Genomic DNA, 20,317 nt, shown 5'->3' with positions numbered 1-20,317 from the left:
AGGTGGAAAAAGAAAGTTTAAATGGTATTCTTTTTCAAGTTGTGTAACCACAATTCAATTTGCATAATGCCTTTAAAAATAAAAATTTAATATAATCAGTAATTTTTGCTTAACCTCACATGAAAAAATGTACTGTATATACTGTATGTATGAGAAAGCTTACCAACAATTGTCGACAATCGGAGTTTGTGCTTGGTTGAGAGTGAACTGAACTACCAGCAATATCATGGCTCTTTTATGCGGTGCCCCTGTCTACAATGCTTATTTACCTGCGATACAGTTGAACCATATTTTCCCAAAGGATGGGTTCAAGTCTGTAGCCAGAATTGGTATCGGGAGATTTTTTTTTCTACAAAAGGAGAAAATTAAAGTTACCTTATCTTCAGTTCAAAAGTGGGAATGAAATAGAAATGGGTCAAATAAATAGATTAAATCCAGAACTACCAACACTCTCAGAAGTTAAAATTCCATTTCACTGTTGAAGTACTGCAACTGAAATGCAAATAAAAAAGGTTGAATTGCTTCTTTTACGTACATTTCTTCTTCCACGAATTATATTCGTGGAAGAAATGTGCCATGATTAAAACCTGTATCTAAGTTGGAGCTGTTTGTATCAGATCACAAAGTTCAATCCATGCCTGTACTCATCATAAAAGAGTTCTGGTTAAGCTGTTTAACAAAATCTTTGGTACATTGTAGCTCCAAACCACTCCCATCAAATGCAAATTCATGGCAAGTTGTTTATTTCATTTGCATATGTGATATATACCACAAGATCACCTGATGGATGGAGTTGCCGAAATAGGTCTCATTCAATTTTTAAATGTTTTTGTATTGTTAAATGATTTTTCAAATCCATTTCTATTGTCAACATCGATTCTTTGTACCTATTGTATTTCTAGTTCCAAACCACTCAAATTGGATGAATTCATGGTAAGTTAGTTATTTACACCAGTACTATGGCTTGAATTAAAAGTTTTTGCCTCATTTTGCATATGTGATACATGTCTGATCACCTGATGAAATTTGCCAAGTTAGGTCACATTCATTTGCATATGTGATACATCGATCGTCTGATGAAATTTAGGCCTGCCAGATAGTCTTCAAAAAATTATTCAGTTTTAGAAGTGTTTTTATAATAATATTGTTTTTTTTAATCAATTATTCCTGGATGGAACACTTTTTGATTTTTGTAAATATTGACTCATTTTGAGTAAATTATTTTGTATTTCTCTGTTATAATTCTTGATGGTTAATTTTAACTTCTACTTCTTGCTGAATTATTTGAAAAAGTGTAAAGAAAAAACAAACAAGCATCACATGTTCTATTGTTTAAACTTCTTTTGTTTTGTGTTAATTGAAGCATGGAGCAACCAAGTGGAAAAGTACCATGACCAAAGGTAGCATCATTTACTCCATGTCATGATGGTAGGAAGTCAAGGACTAAAAATCATGCCTTAACCTGGACATAACCTGCTATATGGTGAGCTTTACTTTATGCTATCATTCTTGTTATATTCTATTATATTATAGATTAGTTATCACCTATAGTTACCTTTTCTTCTAACCTGGAACTCTCTGCCACATTGCTGGATGCACACTCTTCTTGCCTCCTGCTGGCATAGCCCAATGTGCCTAGGGAGTACATAGAGGTTACTTTCCTCCATGTTTAGCCTACCTATTTTTACACTAACGCTGCTATAACCTAGAGTTCTCCAATTGCTATAATCAACAATAGTGTTAAAAAATGTCCATAATAGAAAGAGAGTTTACGTGTCACAACAAATAGTAGTTCTGCACATGATTTCTTAGTGATATTAAGGAGGCAATGAGTTATAACTCGTAGGAGCTGCCTCCTCTCTTATAAGTTTGTCGTAGTTGTTTTTAAAGTTTTAAGTGTTAGAAATACTAAGAATTACATTGTTTGGCAAGGAGTTCCGGAGATTGACAATTTAAGAATTAAAAAAAGATGAACGAAGAGTAGTATTAAATCATTTCCTGCGTATCCTAAGTGACCTCTTGTATTAGATACGTCGGATGTCGGTATTTTTCTAATCCCAAGTTTGATGATCAACGTAACTTCAGATGGAAGGAAATTCAGGAATTAGTTTGATAGCATAGTTTTCAACTTTCTCTAGGATATCAATGTCTTTTCGGAGGTGCGCTGATTTTGTTTCCACCACTATTCAATAGCCTTATGGCAAGGGTTCCTCAATGGTCTTTCCTAAAACCATAAACCATAGGTCCAATGTACACAACATGCTCATGTGCATTTCTAGAGTACACAGAGACGAGTGGGAGTTACCACCATGTACTAGCTCAAGCAGCCACTGTTGTGGACAGACGGAATAGCGCCGCCAACACTGACATGATTTAGGAGAGAAGGATACAGTATCCATCCACAGTGCATTGAGATGAAATTGTTTGTGGAAAGCGCTAAAAAAAAATACAATAACATAGTTTTTCCAACATAACTGAAACATCATCAACAATTAATCTTAATTCAATTGCAATTATTTATTATGCACGCAGCCATGAAAAATGAGACAATTTATATTCATACAAATGTACAATATAACAATAAATATTATTTTTATATATAGTGAAGCATTCTATATATTACAATATTCTCAAAATACCTTCTTCTTTTTTCAATTTAGATCATAATCAATGCTCGTACAATGTATAACATTATATTTGTAAATTAAAATCTATTTCTGAAAAGTAAATTACATGTTAATGTTGATTGAGTTGTCAACATATTTGTAGAAGGAAACTTTCTACTTTGTGACAACCAGGAAGGATTCTACTGTATGTCTAAAGTTATTTAAATAATTTCTAGAAAAGATAGGTCCAGCTAGAAAATATTCAATGATAGTGATTTTTGGATAAAACGTTTCTTTCCACTTAATCTACCTGTCAATTATCTTTAAAAAAGTTAATCATTTGTAAACTCTAAGCAGGTTATAGTTGAAGCTAAGAAGCAATGGCAAATCCAGAATTTTAAGCACTACAAATTTCTCTGGCCTGCAGAACTAGTTTGCTGAAAACAGTTAACATAACTGATTAGATTTAAAGTTATAGTACATAGCATCCTCTATAATTTATCCCAATTAATGTCATCGATTATTCACGATTTTTGCCTGATAGCACACTGGGTAAAAAATAATGCGGCATGGGCCCTATTGTATGAGATCTTAATAATTACTCAAGGGTGAGGACCAGTCAGAAAGTATTTTCATGCTACTGTACCCCTGGATTTACCATTGTCATAGAAAGTTACAATCATAGAAAGACGTAGGCTTAATTTTGAAATGACTCAAGGCCACCTAAAGCCTTGATAATGTCATCATTTCGACCATAAACTATAATAAAACTGAGGTAATAAATATTTACCCTGCATACATCTACAATACAAAGTATTAAAAATCAAAACTTCACTTATTTACAAGTTTAAAATCTATCATAAATGTTGTCGATACATTTTCATAAAGAAAAGAAAACTAAAGCAGTTCCTACTACAGTCTATAAGGGGATACCTTTCTGACAATAAAGCATGCCTCTAAACAGAGGCTGCTTTTCCAACAATGTTTCCTCTTGATGGGATGTCTCAGCTTTAAACTGTATCTATAGAATATAAAATCTCTTTAAATACTACTTGTTAAAATAATTTCCTTTTTATAGAAGCATATTGAACAACATTGTCACTAATTTGGTTTTAAATAACTGTTTTATATATAAAAAAATGTATTTCTCCACATAGATCATTAGAGTAAAAGGATTTTGTGCAAACAAGCATTGCAATTTTATTAATCCAAAAACATTGTATACAAATCTTATAAATGTTGAAAATGTCCATGCAAGCCACAAAACGAGATATCCAGAAGCGATTGTAAAACTTGCAACAAGTCATGAAAGAAATGTTATGCTTTCTGATACCGTTTGCACTGTTCAGATTTACTGTACTTCTTAAAATGTTGTCTAGATTCCCTCTAATATCACATGGCTCATAGAAAATGTAACTTTTATTTAAACTAATGTTTCTTGTCCTAATAAATCTCCTCTATTTTCTGCTGCTATCTTTTCCCACTGTTTCCATTGCGTTTCTTCTTTTATTTTGTTATGCTTGTCTTCATCACAGTCCGAAAAACTTCCAGAACTAAGACGGTGATTTTTCATTATTCCATCAACAATTTCTGTGGGATCAAGTGGCGATATAGGGGGCGTGAACCAAAGTTCAGAATCAACACTTTTGTAGCTACTTAGGCTTGGCGTGCTGTGTCCAACGCGAAGTCTTAATTCTGTCTTTTGATGATCCTCATCTTGAATAGAGGCTTCCGCATGTGATCCTTTTTGGATCCATATTGGTAAGCTAGCATTCTCTTCTTTTTGTTTCTTTTCTGCAAAGGCTGCTGTTGCAGACCTTCTTACTAACTTTGGACTTTTCATCTGATTAACAGGGCTTTTATCGTTATGCGTTGTTTCTGTGTTCGTAGTTGGTGCAGCAAGTAACTGATCGTTTTGAGGCGTTTGCGAAATATTACCAACATACCTTCTTTGCATACTGGGTGATCTGTGCGCTGAAGACATCTGAATATTCGGGCAACCACTATTACCCGAATTAATCTCAGCATATTTAATCCTACGTGATGTCCGTGGCGACAATGTCACCGGATTTTGACGTTCCCGATTAATTAATGATTCAGCAAAAACATTGTTATTATGATTTTTCATTCCAAATTCCGGCGATGAAGAACCACGACTTAATCCTTTATTGTCTAGTTGTGGTGAAACCTTAAATCTCCTACTATTACTCGGGGGCGCACACTGTTGTTGATTATTTAATGAGCACTGATTTGTTTCGGACGATTTATAAATTGGATACGGACCAGCATATGATAATTCCTCTGGATCTTCTACAATCTTTCCTGATAAACTGTTTGATGATCGTGCATGTGATGGAAACCGTGTCTGAAATGGATCAAGTTCTGTGGAAGATGCTAACGATGTTGATAGTTCATTGTCATCATTTAGACTACCGGTACTAGTTGATTCTAAATCGGTTGATTCTTTAGAAGTAACGCAAGATGCTTTGCGGTTTAGAAGATAGTCCAGTGCATCTGGTTCGGTCTCTAAGATGTTATTTAGCACTTCATCTAATAAACTAGCAGGAACCTATAAAATAAGAACAAATTCATTTTAAGTTACAAAGTCTATAAATGCAGTATTTTTAAAATAACATTCTATAAATCACATATGCGTTCTGTAAAAACATGACTAACACAAAATTAAAGACTACTCGGGAATGCATGTGTAAACTTCTATCAGAAAGATTTCGAACGCATTGAGTCGGATGCCTCTCATCCTCTCCACAAAGTGATCATAGACCAACTTAATCCAAGTGGTAGATTGAGGTTCCTCAGTGTGAAAACAAATCGATTTGCTAAATCCTTTATTCCCTCCGGTATCATCCAGTACAACAGGAAGTCAAGAAGATAATTTTATATTGTAATTTTTTAGATGTTTTTATATGAATGGTTTTATGCTATATTTGTTTTTATAGTGTTTTCTTTGTTATTATGACGAGCAATGAATTTCCTTTTTGAGGATCAATAAAAGTTATCTTATCTTATCTTATCTTATCTTATCTTATCAACTTTAATATGCCATAATAGGCTCTATGAAAGAACATCAACATTTAGGAAAAACAATAGTTTCATTTTGTACTGCCTTAAAAAACATGAAAAATGAACATTAATAAAAAAAACATTGCATAGACCATTTCACAGTTTTAATCACTTTCTAGAAAAAAATATTTGAAAAAAATAATGTTTCACTTATTAAAAGGCAAAATAAATGGTTATGTTCAACCAAAACCCCATTGACTTCTAGTTTATTGCAAATACTTTAGATTTCATTATAAAAATGAGTTTACAATTTTTAGTATAGAGCATAGCATAACAGCAATATTTTCGGTAATCAAGTGAAGTGTGTGTGTGTTTCTTGATTTTTATAATTGTATGATCTGATTTATATGCAGCTATAATAAATAATAATTTGTTTTTACACTTTTTTTCCTGACCTTTTTTATATGTACATTATCTATAATGATTTATAATCAAAATTTGTAATAAATATCTATTTTTTTTTAAATAACAATTTTTTTTGCCAACATTTGATTTCTGCCATTAGAAATGGTTGATTACACATTTAATTATTCAGAATTTTGATGTGCTTGCACCTTGTGTATAAAGAATGATTTTATTGCAAATCGATTTATTTAGAATATTTTATACATTATGTACTTATTTACTGATACTGTAATGTAGAAAGAAAAAAAAGAGAACTCATTTTTCAAATACAGTAATGTAAAAATGAACATGTTTTATATCTTGCTAAAATATATTTTTATAACTTAAACTTTTCAAAAGGTAAATTTCAAGGCTTATAAAAAGGATGAATGCATATGCATTCTGTAAAGTAAATACATTTTTAAATGTGCACTACCTGTATGGATTTTCTGAACCCATTTAAAAAGAAAAACATTTCTGTCCACTTTATATTTTTCTATAAAAAGTATAAAAAAAACTTGCCATAAAAATATCCTCATGATGGTCAACCAATACTGTTACTGTTACAATGACTTCCCGACTTTCTTCCATTTGTTCTAATGCCTCTCCATGCACTTCTTGACCTGCTTTGGTTTTTCGAAGGATGTTTGGTCCAAATAATGTACCAAGATTTTGGACATCCATCTTGTTGCCAAGAATCTATGAACATAGTGCAAAATGCATAATAATGATTAACTTAATACAGTCCTGTAGGTAGTAATCAATTTTGTTGTGGTGATGATCTATGGGGTACCGAATTGAAGGTGTAATAAGGCTTGGAGAAGATTTTAAGTAGTCCGATAGAACTTCTAAATCTGTGTTTTCCAAAATGTCTTGTTTTCAAATTGCATTTTAAAGAGATGGAAAAAAATGAGGACCTCATAAGAAGACTTTGTTCTTTTAATGATGTTGTAGTACATGTACATTTAGGTTAATACCTCTTCTCCAGTTTCATCAACAATATCTTCAGCATTGTCTGCAACTTTTCTAAGGAACTTTAACAGAGCATACAAAGTGTCTCGGTTGGCTGTTGGCAACAAGTAAACTAACCACTGTAGAATCTGCAATTGCTTTTCTCTATCACAAACTCCTACAGTAGAAATTAAAAGCAAATGATTATGTACATACATTTAATTCTAGATTCTTTAGATTTTGTACCAAAATAACTATTATCTGGATTAATATTGAAAAAAAATTGAATATTAAAATTATAATTATTTTCATGCAAACATAATATTGTTTTCTGTTGCCTTGCCAAGTAAAAAGAAAGCAAGCATTTCTTTTACAGGTTTTGATAGACTTATAAACAAGGAAGATTGAACCCATCGTTCTTACTTTATTTTATGTTGAAACTACGTTTGTTTTAAATAAAGTTGATAAAAAAAACTTACTTCCTGCAGCAACAAAAGGAGTGTAAAGGTCTCTTGTCAAAAGAGGTTCAGGAAGGTCACGGAAATACTCCTTCAGGAGGGCGCCAACATCATGTGGGGAATGAGACTCATTTAACCACACTTCTGTTCCACTGTCAAATTTCTCTCTGAGCTGTGAATGGAAAAGAACTAATTAGAAAAAAATATGTGATTGGTTTTCTTTTAAAAAGCTTTTGGAGATTTTATTTTTCTACCTATAATCACACTTTATATTAATTAAACTGAAATAGAAGCATGAATTGCATGTTAACAATAAGCTCATGCTTTTCAGAAAATAAAACATAAAATAAAAGATAAGTGATTTCCCATCCAATCGATCTCTCAACCCATCAATATCTTCATTCATTTTGGTTTCTTTACTTTTGATCTTTCCTCTCGTTAATTAATTTATTGTCAGGAGTTCATTTCCAATTCATTCAGGACTCGTCTAATAGTAAATGATTATGAAAGATTCTTCCTAGCCAACATTCTAATGTCATCCATCATTCTCTTTCTTCCTATTGACTTCCTTTATCATTGATCTTTCCTCTCAGGAAACCTTGATTATGAAGCAACTTGTCTTTCCTTATCTTTTTCCTCTTCCTAATGTTATTGATCATTTTCTATTAACTGTAATATTTACTTTGCCGTTGTCTTGAAACTTAATGAAATAAAATTCTCCATGAGAAAGACATTTCTACAAGGTATGCTATGGTATACCTTATCTTCTATATCTAATTTTACCCAAGAAAGATAGTTGGAAAATACAATAATTCTTCCATGTTTTAACCAAGATTTAAAGATCCACACATAAATTAAACGGACGAATAGATTTAATTCAACATATCATGGATTAAATCATTGTTATATTAGGCAAGGAAACAAAACTTCAAGAGACAAATAAGAGTCTTGAAAAAGACAAAATCATGTACAGAACATTTGAACTGTCACCAACTATTTATATTCATTCATTTATTTTCCAGAAAACAAACACATAAAGAAAAGTATACACGGTGGTAAAAAGTTGGTCTGATAGTCTGGTGGTACAACCAATTGATGGCACACTACAAGATGATTAAAGTTTGAAGCATTGAAACCTGTCTCACAAGCAAGTAAGTTCTACTCAGAAATGTATACCTGGAAAAGATTTCACAAATCTTGCTGTATTTGAACACATTCAACAAAAATAATTAAAGAAAATCAACACATTTTCTGTTACCTCAACTAAATTTTAATCAAAATTAAGATTGAATTACTGATGCATACATATATAATGTAAATTTAATCTTTAATACAGTACAGTACTAAAATTGTAATGTATCTCATTTCATGTATAATTCATATATCCCACCAAATTGCAATTTCCTGTAGCAGCATATAGCTTTATGTGTAAATAATTAATCAATAACATTTTGATTTTCACATAGTGGTTTTGAAAATGATTTCTCTAAATGTTTAATAATTCCACACGTGGTTTGTTTGCAAAATGCCATAATTATTTTGCTTGCAACAATTGAAAGTTATCATAATGTAGCTTTTATCAAATATAATCAGTATATTTGTTAAATGTTATAAGCTCATTAAAATTTAATAGCTCACCCTCTGTTGTGTACATTTTGCTGTTTTTGTGTACTATTTATTTTAATATTTCTTTACTTAACAAATCAAAATGAGCATATTTGTTATCATTCCATCATCAACTTAATTTTAGCATAGAGAATTGGCCTGGTTTTTATTGTTCTGTACTGCATTTCTGAGACCAGTTTGGTATTAGAAGGTTTCTTCCATTTAATAGTCAAGAAGCTTTTTTGAAGTTATATCTTTTCATGGAACTTTTTTCTGATTTTTTTTTGCCAACGTAGGGAGGTTGAAGAGTTTTCCACTTACTGTACCCTTGTTTCCACATTGATTTTATTTATATTAAACATTACAAATTCTAAACTCTTTACCCTTTAAATACCAAGCAACATTTACAAGTTTATATCAATGTATTACTGGCACTGTACACATTATACATAGAGGCTTAATAATTAACTAAGGAAGGGAAAAGAAATTGAACTGAGTATTAAAATGGCATAAGGTCAAAATATGTAGTTATTTGCCTTTTGAAATAATAAAAAGTGACTTCTAAAATGCACTTTAATGTCATGGACATTCTAAAATGCCAAATACACACTGAAAAAGGTCAATTATTATTAATATCAATCTTTAATTCGCTGAAACATGGTTTATAAGTTCACATGAAAAAGATCTATTAATTATTTTTAAGAGGAAGTTTCCTCTGACTTTTATTTGATTCTTCTTCAGCACTTACATTGAGACTCTTTAAGCTAAAAAACTAGATAATTAGATAAATAATAAACTATTATACTAAACTTCTTTCTCTACAATTGTTTCCAAGTACAGTAGTTTATCTGCTTTTATGGTAGATCCAGTTGCAACAAAGTGTCCCCTTAATTGTGGTATCCCAGGGTCTACTTTATAACATTTCCTTTCTGTAGTTTTGTTGATTTTGAATAAATTGGAATACTACTGTACATGTTTCACAATCCCTTTTAATTTTAGTTCAGCTTCTTCTTGGCGATCAGCCTATGTTTGCTATTAAAGAATTTGTGATGTGTGATGAACATTCACACTTTATAAAATATTAATTATGCATATTTCTGATAGACAAAATTACATATGTGTGAAAGAATATTAATCATTTATAAACTGTACTAAAACAATTATACTAAATGCTGTTGAAAAACTAGTTTACTAGAAGAAACTGAAAAGATTGACAAGTTCGTCAGAATAAGAAAAGAAACATAAACAGCAGTGTCTGTTACACAGTAAAAAAGAAATTAAAATGGTATGTAGCAATATAATACACTGAAATACATCCTGGCCTGTCAGATCATTTTGCCATATTTTGCAAGTTTGATCTTAAACGGCCCACAACCCGTAAAACTGTAAGGAAAAGTCGCAACCTAAAACAAATTGATATTGAGAAATTCCAAAATGACATTCAAGCGTGTGTGTCTAATATAACCGATGTAAGTGTGATTCTTGAAGATAGTGTAGAAAACTATTCTCATCTCAGAGCTGTACTTGATTTACATGCGCCAGTTCAGAAAAAAACAATTAGGCAAAAGGAAGCTAAACCGTGGTATACAGATGAAATTCGATCTGAAAGGAAATTACGTCGTCAACTTGAACGTAAGTGGATGAAATCAAAGCTTCTTAAGGATAGACAGGAATACTATGACAAAGATGTATTGTAAATGGACTGATTGAAAAGGCCAAGACGCGGTATTACTCTAGTCTGGTTAGTGACTGCACAGGTGATCAAAAGAAACTTTTTGATTTAGTAAATAAACTTTTACATCGTTCCAAGTCATCAGTCCTTCCTTCGTCTGTCTCAGATGAAGCTCTTGCTGAAAGATTTTCTGTATTTTTTATAAATAAAATTAAATCAATTCGTGATTCACTAGAAAATGAAAATACTGCAGAAGTTACAACTGCTTCTGATAAATGTATAAATATAAATAAATCTTATGATTTAACTAGGTCCATACAGCTTTCTCAGTTTGAACCTGCAAGTGAGGAGGAAATTCTAAATATTGTAAAAAATTCTCCCTCAAAATCGTGTGCACTTGACCCGGTACCAACTTTACTGATAAAGAAATGTACTTCTGCATTTATTCCATTAATCACACATATTGTAAATAAGTCTCTTGAAAGTGGTTGTTTCCCAGAGTCTCTTAAAGTCACTCATGTTCGACCCACATTGAAAAAATTAGGTCTAGATCCCGAGATTCTGAAAAACTACAGACCTATCTCGAATCTTAGTTTTTAGGAAAAATAATTGAGAAGTTTGTTTCTAAACGGATATTGTCGCATGTACAAAACCATAGTCTACTTGATCCGTATCAATCTGCCTATAAAGTGCATCATAGTACTGAAACTGCATTACTTCGTGTAAATAACGATATCCTACGTGGGATGGATGATGGAAAGCTAACTGCTCTAGTATTATTAGACTTAAGTGCAGCATTTGATACGGTTGATCATTCTGTGTTGTTAAATAGACTCAGTACGTATATTGGTATTGAAGGAAATGCACTTGATTGGTGTCGGTCATATTTGGAAAAAAGGCCTCAACACGTATGTATTGGTGATGCTATCTCAAAAGCTTCTTTTTTAAACTTTTCGGTACCACAAGGATCTGTTCTTGGGCCGCAATGGTTCACAATTTATTTACACCCAATACGGGATATCATTAGTAAAAATCTGTACTATCATGTTTACGCTGATGATACTCAGATTTATATTTCTTTTAAACCTACAATGACACACATTGACATTTCTTTGGAACTGCTCCAACATTGTATCCATGAATTGCGTGTCTGGATGAAAAACAACTTTCTTAAATTAAATGATGAAAAAACAGAATATATTCTCTTTGGATCAAAGCTGCAGTTGGAAAAACTGCCACCAAGTTTTATTTACATTGGTGAAACCCAAATAGACCCGGCTAGGCAGGTTAGAAATCTAGGGGTTGAAATGGATGCGGGTATGACTATGATTTCTCATATCTCAAAAACTATTTCTACGTCGTCTTTTCACTTACGAAACATCCGAAGGGTTCGAAAGTTTATTAATGAGGCAGCAGCTAAACAACTTGTTCATGCTTTTGTCACTTCACGACTGGATATGGGAAACTCATTGCTATATGGGCTACCACAAAAACAACTCCACAGGCTTCAGCTGATTCAAAATACAGCGGCACGAGTTGTTAAAAAACTACCAAGATATGCACACATATCAAATACCTTGGAAACTTTGCATTGGCTTCCTGTTAGGTACCGCATTGTTTTTAAAATATTACTCTTTGTTTTTAAGTCTATTAATGGCATGGCTCCTGAATATATTTCTGACAGCCTATAGGCTGTATGTTCCCAGACGGAATCTGCGTTCTAGTGATACGCTGCTTCTACATCAACCTAAGTCTCACCACTCATGGGGAGACAGAGCTTTCACCGTTACTGCTCCTCGTCTATGGAATGCTCTACCGAGCTCTATCAGATTTTGCAAAACTGTTGATACTTTTAAAAAATTATTAAAAACACATTTATTCATTAAGGCATATGGAAATCATGAGGTTTCTTAAAGGGGGGTTCCGGGTTTAAAATGAATAGTAAAAAATGTAAAATATATTTGTTTGTCTCTTGAACGGTAAAAGTTTCAATTTATATAAGCGCCCAGTGAAGCAGAACGAAGGCTGTGAAATGAGGCCAGATTACAAGTGCAGCTACGGCAAAATCACACTGTGGTTACAGAATACGAAATTCGTGAAATGGTCAATCTTCCGACGACTCGTTATCAATAACCATATCAATTACTTTTGTAAAATTATACTTATCTGATGTAATTTTAGTCGGTCTTCCCATTTATAAAATCAATTTTCTATGAAAATCCATCAAAACAGTGAAAAATTAGATAAGTTTGCACTTTACGTTTGCCGATTTTCGCACTGACTTAGGGAAAGCCTTCAAAATCAATGAAGCGTAACGTATACATTCCTGCTGAGCGAGGAGAGCGAGACGACGATACACGTGCTCTCTCTGCCCATGCCTGGCATCGTCACGTGATAAGCAGATACAGTATACAATACCAAACTGGTCGGGTCGAGTATACCCCGTCTATATCACAACATGAACGATGTACAGTATTTGATTGAAGGTCGACTCAACCTACCGGAATGGTATAGATAATATAGCTCGAATGAGAGAGTTGGAATATTTGTAAACATAAGTACAGTATTGCTAATTTTAACAAGTGTAGCCTATAGTAAAAGGCCTGGTAGTATCAATTCGCATAGGGTCTACTACTACACTAGCTAGCTCAATTTTTAACTGGGCCGGATCGGCTAGGCTAGGCTAGGTCTCCTTCCTACTACCGGTCTACTTGCTTGATGCAGTATACGATTTTTTGGAGAGTAAACTAGGCCTACTTATTAGACCATACGTGCGGACGGCGATCGGACCTTGTTTTGCCTCAATATTTACAGCCGATTTTTGTAGAACGTTTTAGGTTTAGATTGTTTAGGAGTTTGGTTGATAGGATGGGTTTGGAATCCACTGAGTTTTGTTATTTATGGGCCAATAGTTTAGTAATAGGCTAGCTAGGCCCATGAATGATGGCCATCGTGGCATGGAATCCCTAGTCAGAAATGGCTCTCACCCCGGCATGAATAAAATGATTTAGTCTAGGCCTAGCCTAGTACGTGAAGCCGATATACGATCTGTTACTATTAATTCGAGGTATAAAAATAGTATAATTTATGACTCCGTAATCTGTACTAAATTTTGTATTTCATTAAATGTCAAATAAATATATGCTACTGTTATTATTACACTTTAGGCCTAGCTTCTTAGCAAATCTACAAAAAATGTATTTCACAATGATCGGGTGGTCGTCGTTTGACAGAGGAGAGAGAACACAACGTACAAGCTTGACGTCGCGAGTTTGGAATCCACTGATGACGTGATTTTGTGAATATCTCATGAATATTAATGAGCTTCCCTAAGCTGCTGAAAAACAGACTTTCCATGAATTTACCCTAAAATGTATATGAAATTTAATTTTTTTAATTTCTCGTTATTACTTCTTCATTCTGACATGTCTATATTGTTATAATATTTTTTATTTAATAAATAAACGATATTTAAAAGCAATTTTAAACCCAGAATCCCCCTTTAAAGTTCTAGAATTGTATAGTATACTTTTTCCTGACCAGCATTATCTTTGGGGGTGCCTCTGTCTTGGTTGTTGTCTCTGAGCACCTGGTCGTCTGTGGCAAGGCAAATGTGTATCCTGTTCCTTTGTTTGGTCACCTAGGTAGGGGTCCGGGACCGCGACAGAACGAGAACGGATGGGGACCCTCCAAAGAAATTGCATTTTATTTGTTGGGCATTTGTATGATTTGTTTTATTTTTTTTAATGCGCCTTGAGCACTCTTGAGTTGTATGTGCGCTATAAAAATCCTGTTATTATTATTATTATATTTGTCGTATTGGAAAAGTTGAATTCTTGAGATAGATATACTCCTCTTAATTGATATTAAAATGTTTGTATCTTTGCACCGAACCAGTGTCTGTGGTTTGTTTCGCCTCTTGTTGTCTGAACCTTGCTGATAAAAACAAATATAGTATTTATGTATGTACTGAACTACTGTAGAGGACTGTTGTCTGCGAATTTTTAGGCTCTGCAAGTTTGTCATTTAAAAAATGACTTTTTCTTATCGTGATAAAGATTATACTGGTATCATTATGAAAAGAATATGAATGGCACTTCATATGAATACAGCTTGCTCTTAACTTAGTAATCCTAATATCCAACTGGCAGACAGAAGAGGAGAAAGGTGAACGATCGTATCATAACTAGTTTATCATTTTCTGAAGACGACAGCAAGCTACGTCACTACAAAACCCATCTCTTAAAATATTGTCACATTATTTCATAGACATTAAATCACAGAAATGCAATTATGCCAACATTTTTAAAGGGGATGATAATTTAAAAATCTGTATGGACTATAAATCATTCATATTTAATTATAAATGATTACAATATTTCCTGAAAGCTTTTGATAGTTCTTTTGCATTGGCTTTGAGATTCAGACAAAATTTATAATGCTTTGCTTATAGTAGACATGTGGTATAAATTTCAATATTCAATATAAGTGTACATGATTGTTTAACTTGTAATGTAAAATTCCTTAATTGTTTACAATTGAAAATATGCTGCAGTTTTTCCTACAATGCAACCCACCAAATTTAATTTGATAAAAAGATATAATACCTGTCTTGTTCGTTTCTTGGATGCTCCAACTCGAAATATCCCAACTGTTCTCATTCCATATTTTTCCAGATGTCGGATACAGCCCATTACAACTTGCGGAACCTGTGGTTCGCGTGGGTTGAGGCTTTTCCGTCTTTCTCGTCTGTGTGTCACGCTGCCAGCAGTTGACAATGACAGGGCATCTAACAATGATGTTTTGTCAGCACTTGGATTAAAGTTTACTCCCTAGAAATCAGAGAATAAATTCCAGTTACAAAGGCAATTATATTGATAAGCTTTATCTCAAATTATTCTCAGTAATTTGTTTCAATCGTTTAACACGTTCACTGCCACGGCGTATTTATACGTCAAAAATTGCGTGTCGCTACTTGCCAAGACGTAATACTACGTCAAAATCGTAGCACTTTTGTATTGTATGTAGAATCGCTGGCAGTGGTGATTGGAACAGGAATTATCGCATGGCAGTTTATGAATGATGTACGTAAACGATAATCTAAAAATAAATGTCATATGTTTGTTTGTGTTTATTCCCTCATGCATTGAATATGGTTGATACGATGGCGCCCTCACACTCAATATAATCATCTCAAACATGTCATAAATTGCGCTAATAGTAAATAAAAATAATAAAGGATGAAATGATTCAGTGTGGTTTACTGTTTTTATCTCTCGATGATAGGTTTGACCGATTTTAGCGCGGAAAATCCCCGACGTATATTTACGTTCCTGGCAAAGTCAATAAAATTGTTGGACCATTGCCAGTGACGTATTTATACGTCTCAACGGTTTTTCCCGCCATCGTATTTTGAATGACATCATGATAGTCTGTGACCAGATGTTACACTTTCAAACTGTAATTTAATATGTAAACGGGACTTGGCACTGGGACAGAAATTACGGAAAATGCCTTGGCAGTCAATGTGTTAATATTAGATTTATTTTGTTTTCTTTTTCAAAGCTACCTTTTAATTTTGTTTATTTCAAAAATTGCACTTTCTTTAGTTGCAATACTGTACATCTCTTTTTGACCTGTGATTCTTATTTTGAGAGGAGCATGCCAAAATCTTTAATCAGAGAGAATTTGTGTTCAATTTTTATTTATTTAATTACTTTGACTATGTTTTTATACTATACATTACTTAGTTCTATGAATTTAACATCATTCAAAAAAAAAATCAATCAACTTAATTCTAGTAACTATAAAAATAACTTGATTGTAAATTTGACTCTCAGTTAAGTGAATTTCACATCTGTCTGTTCTACATTCATTTTATCTGGAACTAGAATTCTAAATTTAAACTAAATTAGGTTTCTTTTCACTGTCAACACTTTCAACCACTTACAACAGTTGTGTAGTAGTTTTGACAAACAAAATCTTTGTGAATGCATCAACACAATATATTTCAACATCGCCAGTCACATAATATAAACAGCTTTAACATTCCTAAGTGCGGACGACAGTATGTAAACTATGGTATTGCAGATATTGGGAATGCCGTAGGCGTACCCCTGGGTATAATTCATGTATAAATTAATTAAAGCAAAGTCTGTGTGTACCATAAAATTTAATGTATAATATTGTGTAATTAATTGAAAATGCATTCTCGTACATGTAAATTGTAAATGCGGTTTTCCAAAAAGTTGAAAGGATGCAAGTTGCATAATTAATTTTTCTGATTAGATTAGCTTGGAATCTGTTGACATATATATACTTATTTGCAAAGTTCACGGAATATAAAATTGGAATCACTTCAGATGTTTGAAAGGCAAAAACATTTACACAGCCTTGCATTTCCTGACTAGTTTACTATGATAAACCGACAGGCCTTTTTTCCTGCAGCGGTAGGAGAACATAGTCTCAAAAGCATTTGTATAATATATTACACAAATACAAAGCCTTCACAGTATACCAAAGTCACAAAATCAAGATTTTCTAGTGTATTTTATTGAGACATATTGACTTGGCAGTTGCAATCCGGTTAGGATGCGACTTCCATGCCAATATGTCGCTCAGTCACATATAATTTTTTCTTCCAAGCAGACATATTTTATTTTATTTTTTTTTTTATTTATTTTTTTATTTATTTATTTATTTTTTTTATTTTATTTAATCGAAACCAACAGTGATAATTACCGCCACTAACAGGTTTGATACAAACAAAGCCAGGACTGTTTAAAGCACCTTGATTGGTCCTAACATTGATCAAGGGCTTCTCTCGTCCAGTGCCCACCTTGACCAGAGATCTGAGGCAGATACTAGATGCAGGGGCTGCTATAAGAGTCAGCAGTGCTGATTTCAAATGCCTAACGGGACCCCAGCTCCGTATACAGCACCCGTTATTCCCAGATGGTCTCCCATCCAAGCTCTAACCAGGCCCAACGTCGCTTAACTTCGGTGATCTGACGAGAACCGGTGTTTCAACGTGGTAAAGCCGTACTATGTCTTCTATTTATGTCTTCCAAGCAAACATATTTTACAAAGCCTTTGCAGTATACCAAAGTCACAAAATCAAGATTTTCTAGTGTATTTTTTTGAGACATATTGGCTTGGCAGTTGCAATCCGGTCAGGATGCAACTTCCATATCAATATGTTGCTCAGTCACGCAATTTTTTCTTCCAAGCATACCAACTAATTTTCAATGGCTTCTAGGATGATGAGATAATTACCATTAGGTCGAGGGTTAAATGTTTTTTTTTGGAATCTATAAAATGTTTTTTCTTTGCTTGGTCTTAACTGCCCTTATCTTATAATGTCTCTCACACACACATATTTTTATACCTCTGTATCTTTCTACACCCCTAAATTGTTACATTTTCTCCCCCATCGATATATAGCAAATTCAAACCCACATATTTGCTTTTCTATGCTTTAGCTATTGTTTTAATTTTCTACTTGTGATGGATTTTACCATTAATGTAGTTTTACTTCTACAAATGGATTATTTATATTCATGTGCGAACACTGAACATTTATTGTTGCACAACAATTCCCTATTGTATAGGAAGACATTTCATCTTTAAGTAATTTATTAGTATTTTAAATATTTATTATAAAAAAGAAAAATAATGCTATGAAGATGAAATAGCATCTTGGAATCGTACTAAAGTGCAAGGAAAAACTTTTAAATGAATTAGTTTTAAAGTCATAGCTAATTTAGTTTTTAGCTTTTATTCAATTCAATTTGTTGCTTTGATTGAATCAAATGAACAAGACTAGGCCCATTGAAAAATATTGTGCTCAGAATTTGGTAGAGCAGCTAAGCAAACAACACAGGTTGGTTTTCCATGGCGTATCATTCAGCCTAGCATGTCGTACAGAATTCTATGTTTATAATCGTTCAATTAGGAGAGGATATGCATGTCACGTGATATTCAAAATCAAGCAATAAAATAGACTTAGTTATGTTAAATTGAAGTAATGTCGAATGGTTACAGATGAATGACTTAACAGCCAAATATTGACTTAATCCACCCGTCTGGGCAATAAAAACTTCTATTTCTTGCTGAAGCATGATCAATATTCATCCCCAGAGGCCTTAAATATAATTTTAAAATTCACATTCATACTTAAATGCACACGTTTGTGTTTGCCATGAATATAAATTTATCAACAGTATGTAAAACATGTAAAGCTTTTTGATTGATTATTCCGAATTTACCTTCTTAACACTTTTCAACTGTCGAGGTGTTGGTCGAACTGAGATAGTATGTGCAAGATCAAGACTTTCACGTCGTTCTCTCAACCGTGATGATCGGTATTTCCGTAACTGGTCGTCATGTGAAATACATTTCTCTAGGGAAATTCCAAACATTAACCCAGACAGTGAATCTGAAATTAACAATTGTGCTGTATTTTATATTTCTAAATCCTGAAAAATAATTACAATCCATCTTTAAGTACATTTACACCTCAGGATGGTTCATGGTGTAAATAACTCTCCGGTTTTGTACCACATCAATCTATTTTTAATGTTATTCTTTACCTTTTCCATCTTTGTTGGATTCTTTGGACTTTAGTAAATCTATTAAATTTGTGTTTTTCTGTTTACTTCGTAAAATACTGCCACCTTTCTTGGGTCTTTTGAGTGCAGGATCTGTTAAAAAAAAACAAACTTTAATGTAAACAGAAATCAAAATATATACTCTTCAATTTAAATTCAAATACAGTTTTCTCTCGAAGGACCATTTCGGGAACCAAGATTTTAGTTATGGTGTCTGTGTCCCAATTAAAACAAGACTTCCAACACGTCAAGCAATTTTGAACATATGCAGATTAGAATTGTCTGGCTCATTAGCATAACAAAAGCCGACACACTACTAATTTGACTGAAAGTCTCGAACGAGCTATCTGGTAGAGTTTTTTCTTGATTTATAAATACATGTGTTTTTTAATTTTACAGACATAATTCATGTACTGAACAACCATTCTTACTCAAAAGAATAGCATACTACAAAACAGATTTTCCAGATACCAAGTACATTTTCAGGAGTCAAGGGAGTCTAATTTTAGGAAAGACCATTTACTATATTTATCATTCTATAGAGCAAACGAGAGAGAAATTATACAAATTGAACATTTTCAATAAATAGTATAAATCATTATACTCAGGGCCATAGCCAAATTTTCAGACTCACTTATCTTTAATTTTCAAATCTTTCAGAAAAAACTCCACAAATTTAGAAAATTACAGATGAAGCAAAATACATTGTCTGCTACTTGGTATTCATTTTAATCTAATTTACAAATAATTATGGCTATGTATTGATTTTGAATTACTTCCCTACAAGAATCTAAAATAAAGGCGAATTGAATTTGCTAACACAGAATTGTTAAACATCAGCAGTATTGTGACTTTCATACTAGACTAAAAAGATATAGAAAACATCAACATTAGATTAACCACAATCGATTACGATAATTCAAATAATCTTTGAAAATAGAACAAGCCGAT

At 32.8% G+C, this 20,317-nt stretch overlaps 1 protein-coding gene and 1 pseudogene across 3 annotated transcripts in view; both read right to left on the bottom strand.

Annotated features, from left to right (window-relative positions):
• Positions 1 to 2,531: 2,531 nt before the first annotated feature.
• The window catches only part of LOC140049177 (rho GTPase-activating protein 6-like), a 77,160-nt gene continuing 59,374 nt past the window's right edge, over positions 2,532 to 20,317 (bottom strand). For all 3 annotated transcript variants that reach the window (XM_072093996.1, XM_072093998.1, XM_072093997.1), the window contains exons 3-9: positions 19,349 to 19,459; positions 19,025 to 19,194; positions 15,365 to 15,589; positions 7,502 to 7,652; positions 7,049 to 7,200; positions 6,594 to 6,770; positions 2,532 to 5,175 (exon numbers count right to left, since the gene is read on the bottom strand). In XM_072093996.1, coding sequence (XP_071950097.1) covers positions 4,030 to 5,175; positions 6,594 to 6,770; positions 7,049 to 7,200; positions 7,502 to 7,652; positions 15,365 to 15,589; positions 19,025 to 19,194; positions 19,349 to 19,459 — 2,132 coding nt within the window. In that variant the 3' untranslated portion in view covers positions 2,532 to 4,029. The remainder of the gene's footprint in view (positions 5,176 to 6,593; positions 6,771 to 7,048; positions 7,201 to 7,501; positions 7,653 to 15,364; positions 15,590 to 19,024; positions 19,195 to 19,348; positions 19,460 to 20,317) is intronic.
• On the bottom strand, positions 17,687 to 17,804 carry LOC140050550 (5S ribosomal RNA; annotated as a pseudogene).

The sequence above is a fragment of the Antedon mediterranea genome, chromosome 5 (assembly GCF_964355755.1).
Source record: "Antedon mediterranea chromosome 5, ecAntMedi1.1, whole genome shotgun sequence".
In the NCBI taxonomy this organism is placed as follows: domain Eukaryota; kingdom Metazoa; phylum Echinodermata; class Crinoidea; order Comatulida; family Antedonidae; genus Antedon; species Antedon mediterranea.
Note: the sequence above shows the minus strand (reverse complement) of the source record. Positions and strands in the feature narration are given on the sequence as shown.